At 43.2% G+C, this 13,352-nt stretch overlaps 1 protein-coding gene across 7 annotated transcripts in view; it reads left to right on the forward strand.

Moving 5' to 3' along the window:
• Positions 1-13,352, forward strand: part of SLC4A10 (solute carrier family 4 member 10) — a 170,801-nt gene that overhangs the window by 58,303 nt on the left and 99,146 nt on the right. For all 7 annotated transcript variants that reach the window (XM_053408138.1, XM_053408183.1, XM_053408147.1 and 4 more), the window contains one exon: positions 13,248-13,329. In XM_053408138.1, the coding sequence (XP_053264113.1) occupies positions 13,248-13,329 (82 nt within the window). The remainder of the gene's footprint in view (positions 1-13,247; positions 13,330-13,352) is intronic.

Here is a 13,352-nt window from a genome sequence, read left to right on the forward strand (position 1 = left end):
TATTCCTAGTCTTAAGGCTCTTGGCTCTTCTTCACCTCCTTTTTGCAGGTCTTCTCCGTGTTCTCTCAGAAATTTTTCTTTATCCTCCACTGATCTTATTTTAAACTTTTTACATTTAAAGGTAAAAGATAGGCCTTGGGGGAATTCCCACCTGAAGATGGTTCTATTACCTCTCAGCAGGGCCACCAAATCTCTGTAGTTAGACCTAAGGTCCAAAAGATATTTCGGAATGTCCTTAAATATCTCCACTCTTGATTCGTTTATTTCCAAGGTATTCTGGTAGTGCAAACTCAATATTTTATCTCTCTCCTCTTTTGATCGAAGGGTAATCAAACAGTCTCTCACCCTGTTCTTTCTCCCTCCTCTTCCAAGTCTAAAAGCACTTACTATCTTAAAGTCTTGCTTATCATCCAGTTTCCAAAAGTCTGCAAATTCCTGTGTTAGAAAATCACTTAGGCTGTCTTTCTCAAGTTCAGGTACCGCCCTAATCCTCAGATTGGTCTGCTTCTCCTTCAATTCAATCATAGACAAAAGTGATTGGTGGGCCCCAAGCTGTGACTGGTAGTCCCCAAGCTGTTTACATATCGGTGTTATCTTTTCCTCTACAGCCACTGCTTTTTCTTTTGCTTCCTCAGCTGTCTTTTGATTTGATATAGATTCTTGCAGCAGTTTTTCAATAGATTCTGTATTTGAATTCACCTTCTGCCCCAAGTTGTTAATGCTTGTAGTGTTTTGGTCAATTTTATTTGTCGCTTCAGTAACTTGTTTGCTTAATTTATCCAAAGTTTCATAAATTTTACTTAAAACTGAAGTAAATCCTTCTTCCGATATCATACCTTTTGCCCCAGCTTGTACAGGGTCTTCCCCTTGTGGTGCAGGAGGGCCAGATGCAGATGCTCTGCGCTCCTGCAATGCTACACTAGTCTGTTGGAGTCTAACCTTGCCCGATCTTGTTATCTTTTCCTCCATAACACTTTGTCTGAGAGTCAAGGTCAGTCCCACGGTCAGGCTTGTTTTGCAGTGGAAATTTCCCTGGCTGGTTAGAAATGGAAAATCCCCCAACCAGTTGTAACAATTTCAGTGAGACTCTAGGGGGACACAGTAACAGTCAATAATAGTGCAATAGAGTATCTTCCCAACTTTTCAAAAGTCCCCCTTCAACAAAATAAGCAACAGTTTCAAGTCCTAAGAAGATCTTCAAAAGTATCTCACTTGCAGAGTTAGCTGTCAGAAAATTACATTGTCCATAAATAATGAGACTCTCAATACAGCAGTTCTATTAATCTTGGCAATCCGTTCCCAAGGATTAAGTGGTGGTCTTTATTCCCTTTTTTGTCCTTCCTTCCTTCCTTCCTTCCTTCCTTCCTTTCTTTTGCAGGCAGAAAATACTTTCCCTTCTTCCCTCCCCTCTCCTTCAATTCAGGGAGGGAATTCTTTTGATTTGACGTTTCGATTTGAGTCTTTTTAACGCACCTCTCCCGGTCTTAGCTTAAACAGTCTTTGCTTTGATCTATATACAAAACGGAAGGTGGACTTCCTGTTTGCACCTTCCCGCTTCAGTGCCAAATTAAGCCTTCTTTTTCCTTTAGCCTCCAATCTTAAAGCTTGACCTACTCACAGGTTGTTGTTTAATAGCCGAATTGTCACAGGAAAAGAGGTCAGCGCTCTCCGGCAACAGCTGCGCAGCTTCACTCCACGGAAGAAGCGATCGACTCTCAGCACCGCGCCAAACTCCCCGTTTTGCTCCGGAACCCCTCGCAGGGTTCCCTTGCAAGTTGGGGGGGCGCTAAAGGTGCCCACCGAGTCCCACGGTCACAGGCTTCACCCGCCTGTGGTTTTCGAAAGGGTCCCCGCTTCGCCCTAGCGGCAAGACCCGATTTCCGAGGAGCTACTCCCTCAAGACTAGAGGGAATCCGCCATTGCCGATGGCGCCACCTCCGGAAGTCCTATTATGAAATGGTTTTTGCAGCGTTTGTTTGAAATGTATCCTTGCTTCTTTGTCGTAAGCTGCCTTGAGCACAATTTCATGTGTGTGGAAAAGCAGCACACAAATAAAACAATTGAATGAATGAAAGGAAATTCAAGAGTAGACCCCTTGGAACAGATAGACTGAAGTTAGCCATGCCTAATAATTTCAATGGTTACTTCGGGGCCGTCTTAAACATGTTGCTCTGTCCTGCAGGGAGCCATGTTGCTTGCAAAATTGTTCCAAAATTGAAAATGCAAAGGAGGAAGATGTATGGCCAATCACGCTCACGAAACATTTTGGGATCCCAGATTCTTTCAGTCACTAAACCTGTTACTCGGAAACTGCATGCTGATTTGTGGCCTGTTGCATAAATTCCATGCATAGTTCTCAATGGCACAGGTATCTATTCTGCTGTGGAATCCAGTACTCTGGGTACTTACCTATACTCTTGCCACATTTACCCATAACAGAACAGACACAAATGCTACATGTACTTGATGCATGTAGGTTTTGTAGACATTTCTACATAGAAAGGACTTTCTAAAGGAAATTTGTCTTGTGCTCCATTGACCTGCGAAAGCATGGTGCTGTTGTGAGAATTTCTTGTGTTTCTAGCAGCGTAGCTTTTAAGAGCTTATTTTATCTGCCTGTAATATTTTGTAGCATTCCAAGATTAAACTGACCTAGCCAGAAGGAAGGTAGGGGGTGGTAAATGAGATTAGCTTGGTGGCAGTGCTAATACTTTTCATGTGTGTGGGGTGTGTGTGTGTGTCCCAGATTTGATTCTCAGCATGCGCCATCAAAAAGACCATGTAGCAGAGATGATGTGGATAGTCTCACCAATTTATGAAGACAGATTCATAATTGTATTGGTGGTCTACAACTTCACAAATGTTGTAAAAGGGTACATAAAGGTAAAGGTAAAGGTACCCCTGCCCGTACGGGCCAGTCTTGCCAGACTCTAGGGTTGTGCGCCCATCTCACTCTATAGGCCGGGGGGCCAGCGCTGTCCGCAGACACTTCCGGGTCACGTGGCCAGCGTGACAAGCTGCATCTGGCGAGCCAGCGCAGCACACGGAACGCCGTTTACCTTCCCGCTAGTAAGCGGTCCCTATTTATCTACTTGCACCCGGGGGTGCTTTCGAACTGCTAGGTTGGCAGGCGCTGGGACCGAGCAACGGGAGCGCACCCCACCGCGGGGATTCGAACCGCCGACCTTTCGATCGGCAAGTCCTAGGCGCTGAGGCTAGGGTACATACAAACGGTGAAATCTATATCAACATACTTCTCAGTGAAGTTTCTGGTTTGCATGTAAATATAAACCAGACTTATTGCTTGGTTTATATCTGGAGGAATGGGGTTCAAATCACCCTTAAGAGCTTTGGACAACTTCCTAGCTCTCATCGGTTACTCATTAGTAATGGGAATAATATTCTCTTCCCAAGAATGTTATGATATTAAATGAATAATTTCTACAAATGGATAATTGTATAAAGTAAGCAGTGCTAGAAAATTCTTCAATTCTGAAGACTGTGGTACAGCAGCAAATCACTGTTTTTGAGCAAACATAAGCTGCACCAAGTTGCATTCTCCTTATGCAGTCAGAGCATTTTAATTTGGAATTAAGATAGCCTGGAGTGCATGACTCATACCAGTTTATTTTTAAACCTTAGCTTCTTTTTTACCGGCGCTGAGGGTTTTTTCTCTCCAGTATATGCACTTGTGCATGGAAACGCCAGAAGAACTGTTATCCAATACAATTTCCCCCTTTAATGTGTGTGTGTGTGTGTGTGTGTGTGTGTGTTCATGTTCTAAGGCTGCAATCCTCAATCCTATTGTGGAAGGAAGCCCCATTGAACACAGTGGGCCTTTCTTCTGAGTAAGGATGTATAGGATTCTGCAGCACACATGTTAATTACCCATTGTAATGGACAAATAGCTAAATGAGTTGTCTAAGATTAGGTAAGCTTTTCTACAGCATAATTTGAAAAACAAATGGAAAAGATAATGGATTTCTTTTTTGGCAATGATGTTAGTTTCATTTTGCCTCTGCATGCAAACACACACACACACATATATATATATATATGTATTATGGGTGTGTGGGGAGAAACAACAGCAACCATCTAGTTGGAGTTTGAAATAAAATATGGAAATGTACACAGATCCCTGTAGGTATCAGCGTAAACCTGTGGTTCTTGGCCAAATTACAGTTGCATTTTTTTACAGAGAAGTCTGCCTGTCAATTCAGATATATTTGGTTGGAAATGATCCAACCTTCCCGAACATGTTGGTACACTCAGAATCTGAAATCCTGTAGGATTGTTAAAACTCCCATTTATACTTAATTTTGGGCAGAGACATGCTAATAAATCAATGTAGGAGGAATCCCGTAGAAGGGAAAGATTAATATGAAAGCTAGGAAGGGATATATTTGGGGTGAGCATGGACTGGATGTATGTTTGAGTGCAGAAGCCTGATGACTCAGGGGTGTTATTCTCTCGATCCTTTATGCCAGGCCCTAGATCTCTTGCCCATTTCCCCTTTTAAGTTAAAAATGGGTAGCTGGCCATGCTGCAAAGTCCACTGCCATTGAGACCCCAGCAGCCTGCCATCTTGGCCTGCCCATAGCTACTCAGTACATTAATGATGATGATGCATATGCATTAGTTGTTTTCTCAGAGTGACCTCAAGCTGCTTACCACAAAATTGATTAAGAACATTGAATGAAAATCTAAAAACTCAACAATACAGATAAAAGGGCAAGACTTGAAGATCCTACCCTGCTGGAAGAGGCCAAAATGCCAGCCTTCAAACAAAGGGCAAAAGCTCATGTAAAGAGAAAAGTCTTTTCCAGATGCCTAAAAATAGACTTTTATCCAAATTTGTGTCAAGGCCCTGTGCCCCAAGTCTGTTCAGTACCTTGCTGCAGCTCTGCTAATGACGCTAGAAGAAAGGAAGAAACCCCAGTGTATTGGTGGGTTGATGGAAAGGGGCCAAGTACTGGCATTGCTTGTAAGAGGTAATAGTGTGTGTGTGTGTGTGTGTGTGTGTGTGAGAGAGAGAGAGAGAGAGAGAGAGAGAAGGAGAGAGAAGGGGGCGGCGGCACTAGCCAGCCTTTTCATCAGGGCATTATGAGAAATGTAAATTATGACCCCCAGTGGGAGCTGCTTTTTTCATTTCCCACAGTGTCCTAGAGTGATAATGAATAATGAATACGTGTCATGGCTATTTAAGAATTGCTCGTAGTTTCCTACATCCACTGCCAGGTAAGCCCACAGCTATGGTGCATTGACATAAGAGGGGAACCACTAGAGGGCACTTTCCTGAGGGCCTCTCCATGCTTGGAACCAACCCTGGGATGGATGATCTGTAGGCTGATAAATGAGAGACGATGGGGGCAAGGGCTTGGACTTAACTGCCTCTTTGGTTCACTAAAAAGGATGGACTCAACTGCCTTTCAAGCTTTTTGGCATTCTCTCTGTGAATCTCAGAGTTCAATGAGAGAATAATTTAGAGAGTGTTTCTCAGGTTTTAGATTAACTACATAGGTCATTACTGCAGTTATTTTATGGCCCATATGTACGGTGGTCTGAACTCCGTCATGATTGCACAAACGTCACCCAAGTTTTCTTGTCTACATACTCTGTAAGTGTACCAGGTACATATGCACTTGAGCTTCAGTGTAGCCTGTAAGCTGTGATTGTTACCTTACCACAGGGACGAGGGAGAAATTTCATTTGGTTCACCTTTTAATATGGAGCTCCCAAATACCAATTTGCCCAAATAATAGGCAAACCAAAGCAACAAGCCCTTGGAATTCACACTTCTCTCAATTTTTCAGTGCAGATCTCCAGCCAATGAATGTGTACTGAAAGTGTGGGAGGGTTTTTGTTTAGTAAAAATTGAAAGCCAAAATGTGTCTAACAGTGAAAGTAATGTACAAAATCATGTTTTGTTGGGATAAAGTTGCTTGTAAAGATGCATGTGCTAGGCAAAATGGGTTATGGAAATGTGCACATTAGGAGATACATGAAAATGCATGCATGTTTTTAGCTTGACTTTTTATTTTAATTGCAAATGCATGCAGAAATGGGGGTGGGGAACTAAATTTAAGACTGGAAAAATGAGAAACTGAGCGAAACGGAAAATGGCAGCTCTATATATCCATTCCCTGCAATGCTAAACTTTGGAACTGTGAAATAGTTTGGTAGGCAACCCTGTGCATGTTGAGTACATAGGCATGGATAAGGCTTTAGACAGCACATGATGGTTTAATGAAGCCTGAGACATGATAATTAAAGGATGGAGATAATTGTAATGGGACAATAATGTAGGCATTTGCAGTTCTACAACTTGGAAGGAATTTAAATTCAGGATGTGGTGTTGCATGCCACCAAAGACAAAAAAATGTTTATGATATTACATGATCTTAAAAATCAGTTATTTTACCTAAAGCTGCTTTATGTTCTTATTTGCATCCAAGGCAGGTATTTGTTTGTTTTTGATCAGTTGAATTAGTTGAAGCCATAAGAGACCTTGGGATTCTCTGAGCTTGTTATATTAATTGACAGACAATTTGTATGGCCCACAGTTGCACATAAAGGGTTGTATTCAATGTCATGAGAGCGGACTTCTGCATATTCAACATAACTTTCCCTTTTCCTCCTCCCCTAATGCCCCTTTCCTCCAGTAAAGATACAAAAATAAAAGCAACAAACCCCCGCTCTCTCCGGCAACCTCTCAAACAACACGCCAAACCAAAAGTCTATTCAGCAGCCTCGGCTTTTATAGCTGGAGTCAGTCAGGGCCCTGCCCTCCCACCAGTGGAAATAGCCTGAAAGGCAGGGATCAGGTCTTCCAGGACTTACAGCCAAGATGGTCTCTCGCTTCATTAGCAGCCTCAGCTAGAGTCAAGTCAGTCAGTCAGTCAGTTTTATTGCACATAGCCAAAGGCTGCCGCAATGTACACAGAATCATTCAACAATTAAAAGAAAATATACTGGATTGATACAAAAAACTTAAAACATTTACCGTATTTTGCGCCCCATAGGACGCATCGGCCCATAGGACGCATCTAGTTTTTTTGGGGGGAAATAAAGGAAAAAAAAATATTTCCCCCCCAGGTGCAGGGCTGGAAGAACCAGGTCGGGGAACAGCGGGAAGGCGCGCTCCGCCTCCCCGCTGTCCCCCGAGCTAGTGGGGCTGGCGATGGGGAGAAGTGCGCTGAGCCCGGGACTGGAGGCAGCTCTGCGCAGCCATCGGGAGCCGGCGGGACTTCGCGCCCCGCTCCCGATGGCTGCGCAGAGCTGCGCTGAGCCCGGGACTGCAGGCAGCTCTGCGCAACCCTCGGAGCCCGTCTCCCGAGGGTTGCGCAGAGCTTCCTGAAGCCTGGAGAGCGAGAGGGGTCGGTGCGCACCGACCCCTCTCACTCTCCAGGCTTCAGCGAAAGCCTGCATTCACCCCATAGGACACACACACATTTCCCCTTCATTTTTGGAGGGGAAAATGTGCGTCCTATAGGGCGAAAAATACAGTATATTATCAAGACATTACCTTCTCTAAACAGAGCTAAAAAGTACCTTAATATACAGGTTAAGACAATAAACAATAAAATTTATAGGCTAAAATTATCACATGGCCACTAATATATTAAAAAATAATGTTAATTAATACAATGTGCAATTATATTTGGAGTTTGGTAATAAAGATAGAATATAGCTTGCTGTAGACAGGGTCAAATAAATTCATCTCCTTTACAGTTGGTGGCTACCTCGGCTATATAATTTGCTCTAATTTTCCTAGCGGCAGTTGCAAAGAGTGCTACACGCCAGGTCACATACTTATCTCTGTCTGCGAGGAGATATAAAATCATGTCAGAGGGGTTCTGGCCAGGGGAACTTGTCATTATAGGTGTTAAAAATCATTCTCTTGCTTCATTATATAAGGGGCAGCGCAAGATATAATGCATAAGGTCCTTATTTCAAACTTTGATTCACTGGTCCTTAGAATGGTGTTTCAGGTACGTAAATCCAATATGGCATTCCACCAGTACAGTGGTGCCTCGCAAGACGAAAAACTCGCTAGACGAAAGGGTTTTCCGTTTTTTGAGTCGTTCCGCAAGACGAATTTCCCTATGGGCTTGCTTCGCAAGACGAAACGTCTTGCGAGTTTGTTTCCTTTTTCTTAAAGCCGCTAAGCCGCTAAGCCGTTAATAGCCGCTAAGCCGCTAATAGCCGTGCTTCGCAAGACGAAAAAAACCGCAAGACGAAGAGACTCGCGGAACGGATTAATTTCGTCTTGCGAGGCACCACTGTATTTCAGTGATCCAGCATTCTAGAGTAGCTTTGCTAACACGTAAGTTTAAAATGGGTATGTAAAATGGCAGCTGTATAAATTGGAAATATATGACTTAACCTTATCTCCACAAAGCATTTATGTGGAAATGCCATTGGTTTTAATGGGGCTTAGCTGTAACACACCACCGCTCTTCTCTGTGCAAGGTTGAATTATGTGACTGAAAATTTATCCCGATTGTGTGGCATATTGAATGCATATTACAGTCTGAGAAATTACTCATTTCATTGTGAGGGTGAAAAATGACATGGTCAAATGATGGCCTCACCAAGTTGCCACACAGAAAGTGTATCAGACTCTTGAGTATAGCCAGGGTTATCTTCAGTTGTGGGGAAAAAAGTGCTAACATGAGAACCTGAAAAAGAGGACTGGATCTTCTCAATTAATTTTTGCTAATATTTAGAAGAAATTATCTTCATAGTTATCAACAGGTTAATGCTGAAATGAGGGACAGGCTGCATCTGGGCTGGGGAACCTGTTTCTCTCGAGATGTTGTTGGCCTCTTGCTCCCATCTGCTTCAGCCAGCATGGCCTATGGACTGAAGAGATGGATGTTGCAGTCTAGCAACAGCTGACGGCCACACATTCCCTGTTCCTGGGCTACCTGTTGCACTTGAAAAGTGGCTGAGTTTTGGAACTTTTAAGGTTTCTTCCATACAGACAAGGAAACCTGAGTCACTTCGAAGGAGAAGCTGCTGGAGGCTTCCCTGTTCCCCAAGTAATCTTCTCTGTAATCTTCTCCTCGCTATGGCTATGGGAGATTATTCATGATAAAAAGAGAGAAATGAAAAATAAACAACAGATGGAGAAGGCAGGCCAATGCCTTCTCCCCTGTGAGCATAATTCTAAACCCATTTAGCTTCCTTTGCCTGTGGGCAGCGAGCTTTCAAAGTTTTGAATAGACCAAGCTGGACTGATGATCACATGGCAAGTGTAATGTGTAGCTCAGCTCACTGTTGCACTCACTTTTTGCTAAGTTTGGTGAGGATTATTTATTTGTTATTTATATTATTTATTAAATTTATACACTGCCCTATACCCGCTGGTCTCAGGGCATATCTTGGTCCTTACGTAACCTGTGAGCATATATGCCTTATATCAGGTAGCAGTATCATTTTGGGATAGAGGGGGGAAATGATTTCTGAAGTACCATGATCTGTGAAGCTTCAGTGAGCTCATATTGTGAACCATGGAAAACTTGATCCTTAAGAGATGGGGCAAAGCAGCCTCTCCCCTCTCCCCTGTTCTACCACAATGTCCCTTGAAACTTCCTTTGCTGTTTCCAGTGACAGCCATCATCCTAGTATGGTTATATGTTTCCTGTGTTTATGGTTCTTATTCACATTCCCCCATTGTAATTTGGCAAATCAATAATAATATATGCACAGGTGTGTACGTAGGCGTGTGTACTAGAAGATGGGTAGCTTAGGGCCCCACTCTCTTGGAGCCCCCCCAATATACTTCTTCTTAATTGTATTTCAGTTCAACAATTACTTTGATAAATTACATATATTGTTATGTGCAAATGGCTTTAGATACCTATTAGATACCTATTAGCATATATTCAACACAAAAAACAGTGACAATTTGTTGTTGACAAAGGACAGCTGGACATATAAAGGCCCCATTACCTTCCGTAGCTTAGGGCCTCATCAAACCTAAATCCAGCCCTGGTAGCAGGCAGGTATACTTGCCATCCAGAAGCCATCAGTGGGGTGCAGTGCCAGCCCACTGATCAAAAGTGCATCTTTTGCTTCTCTTCGGAAACTCTGATAATTGTAGGGAATAGGGGCATCCTAACAACACTCAGCTTTCCTAACAAACTACAGCTCCCAGAATCCTTTGGGGGAAAACCTCGACTGTTTAAAGTGGTATGATCACTGTTTTAAATGTCTAATGCAGATGGAATTATACAATTCTCAGAATTGCAGAAATGTGGGGTGTGGGGAGAGCAATATTTTTAAAAAGTACTTTTATTTTGCATCACTCAATGCATGGATGGTTTTAAAAATAACTCACTGACTGTTTAGCGAACAAAACCAGTGTCAGCTTAATGCAGTGATCCACTAGCTTGATGCAGAATCGATCCAGCTCAATTGATTGTACATTTAATATGCCTCAGTTCAGGCAGTGCCAAAGGTATACACTGGAGTGAAGCCACTGCTTAAGTCAACAATATATAGCTGAATAGGGCATTGGAATGTTATAAGCCCATATTCATTTCCAGTATTTATCCTGCTTTCTCCCTTTCTAAGGCACATTTAGTGCTATGTTGTTTGTTGCTTTTGATTTAATGCCAAGAATGGTGCCCCTTTTCAAAAGTTGCACGCTTGCTGCATTAAATATTTGTGTGTCTGGAACGGCTCATCTCTGTCTGCTCAAGCTAAAGCTGATTGGTCCAAATCTTAGCATCATCGCAGGCATGCATTTGAGCGTTCTCTTAGTTTTTTTCTATCAAGAGGGAGGGAGGGCAGAGCTGTCCTCATGCATATGACACGCTGCCCTGGGGAAGATATAAATCTGGAATGAAAACTAATTGCTTTCTACTTTGTTGCACATCCTGTACTGTGTGGTACAGGGCTGGCCAAAAGGAGAACATCTATCCATTAACCTTAATGCAGTCAGATAATAATAATAATAATAATAATAATAATAATAATAATAGAGGTGGTTTTAAAATAATACTTGGAGAATCTGGACTTATTTGCCTTTCCCCCCTAAAAATAAACAAATCCTCGACTGCTCATCGAAGAGGGAAGGGTTTATTTTATGCAGATGAAACTCAGAGCGCTTTCCTCAGTTGCCCTGTTTTGAATGCAGCAAGACCTTCAAGCAGACGATTCAGGGAAGAAGGGTGACAGTGGCATCAAATGTGTAGATAAACGTTGGGAGCAGTAAACCAATTTTGGATGACTGTGTCATCGTAAGGACCCTTCAATGAGAGGAGCTGAGCAAGGCAATAATCAGAGTTCTCTTTGTCTCAGCAGCGGAGAACACTTCTAACAACCTTTGAAATGATGTGTTTCTGTCTGTATTCTTAGCCCTTATGTTCAGAGAGTAGGCTTGTCTTTCTTTTGCTTCAGTACAACCATTCTTGCAAATGTCAAGGTGAACATTAGCAGGAGTATAGAACATACTACGCGTGGCTAGTACTTGATGATACTTGATGCTGCATTCTGACAATCCTGAAAGTGTCAAATCTGCAATGAAACAGTGGTGTGGGCTTTTACATGTTGGTATTTAAAAATACAGTACGCTGAAGGGAAAGTCTGGTATCTCACTATAGAAAATGTGGAACAGTAATTTATCCTACATGCTCCCTAATTCTTTAGAGCAGCCTTTCTCAACCTGTGGGTCCCCAGATGTTGTTGAACTACAACTCCCATCACCCCTAGCTAGCAAGGCCAGAGCTCAGGGATGATGGGAGTTGTAGTGCAACAACATCTGGGGACCCACAGGTTGAGAATCGCTGCTTTAGAGTGTTTCAGTAAGTATCCATCCTAACACCCCCCCTAAATGTTTTGGGTATCTGACAAAAGTGCGTGCAGTATCCTAGAGTAATTACCTCCATGGCTATATTCTTCTCGCAAGTCAAAAGCTGTTTTGTAAGCATACATTTCTTAAAGGCAATAAATATGGTTGACACTCACAAAAGCCTTTTGCACATGCACATTTTTCTATATAAAGTGTTCAGTGCATCTCCTTCTATAGGTGCCTCTGTCAGCATGGGAATATTTCCCCATAGGTCTCAATGGAACCCATCTTTTCTCCCTCCTGGTACTGGATTTGTTCAGTCATCCTGCATAAGGCTAAGTACAGCGAAATGCTCCAGTCATTATCTGGGATGGAGGCCTGTGTGCATAATGTGTGCCCCCATGCACTACCACAGGGACACCTAGTGATCTCACTCCATTCTTGGTGCCAGACATGTGCCGTTGTTTATGCTCTGGTAACGCCTAGGTTAAGGGACGCGGGTGGCGCTGTGGGTAAAACCTCGTGCCTAGGACTTGCTGATCGTAAGGTCGGTGGTTCAATTCCCCGCGGCGGGGTGAGCTCCCGTCATTCGGTCCCAGCTCCTGCCCACCTAGCAGTTCGAAAGCACCCCTAAGTGCAAGTAGATAAATAGCGAGAAGGTAAACGGCGTTTCCGTGTGCGGCACGGGTGCTGGCTCACCAGTGCAGCTTCGTCACGCTGGCCACGTGACCCGGAAGTGTCCTCGGACGGCGCCGGCTCCCAGCCTCTTGAGTGAGATGAGCGCACAACCCTAGAGTCGGTCACAACTGGCCCATACGGGCAGGGGTACCTTTACCTTTAACGCCTAGGTTAGATTACTGCAATATGTTATATGTGGGGCTGCCTTTGAAGATAGTTCAGAAACCTCTGCTATTGCAGAATTCAGCAACCAGGTTGGGTGATATTGGGGAGAAGAATGTCTGAATGTATTATACTAATTCTGGCCTGACTGCATTGGTCAGTGACTGGTTTCCTAGCTGAATTCAAAGTGCTGGTTTTGATCTTTAGAGCCCTATATGTCTCAGGACAGTTATAATTTGAGGACCGCCTCTCCCCATTTAAACCAGCTTGGACCTTACAACCTTCACCAGAGACTATTCTCTGTCCTGAAGGAAGTGCAGAGGATGGTCACATGGGAGCAGGCCTTTCCAGGGCTGGCCCCCAATCAATAGAATGCTCTTCTGAAGGTGACACACACCTCAGTTTATTATTTCTATCAATGGATCTATCATCTATTTCAGATTTGCTGAAATGGAGCTAGATTTTATATCTGTAAATGCCAAATTTAAAAATTCTTTGCATTTCTTTTGCTGATGGAAAAAAGGTATCTTGTTAAAATGCTTGTCACCTTGTATTTCTCCAAGTCTGACAGCACAGTGAAAAGCTGATGTGTTATTTTATTTTGCAGAGGAATGATGAGGAGGCAGTGGTGGACACGGGTGGAACACGCTCCCTTCTCAAAACACATTTCGAAAAGGAAGACTTAGAAGGTGAGAACTTGCGCTTTCTGATT

This window comes from Podarcis raffonei, chromosome 1 (genome assembly GCF_027172205.1).
Source record: "Podarcis raffonei isolate rPodRaf1 chromosome 1, rPodRaf1.pri, whole genome shotgun sequence".
NCBI lineage: Eukaryota > Metazoa > Chordata > Lepidosauria > Squamata > Lacertidae > Podarcis > Podarcis raffonei.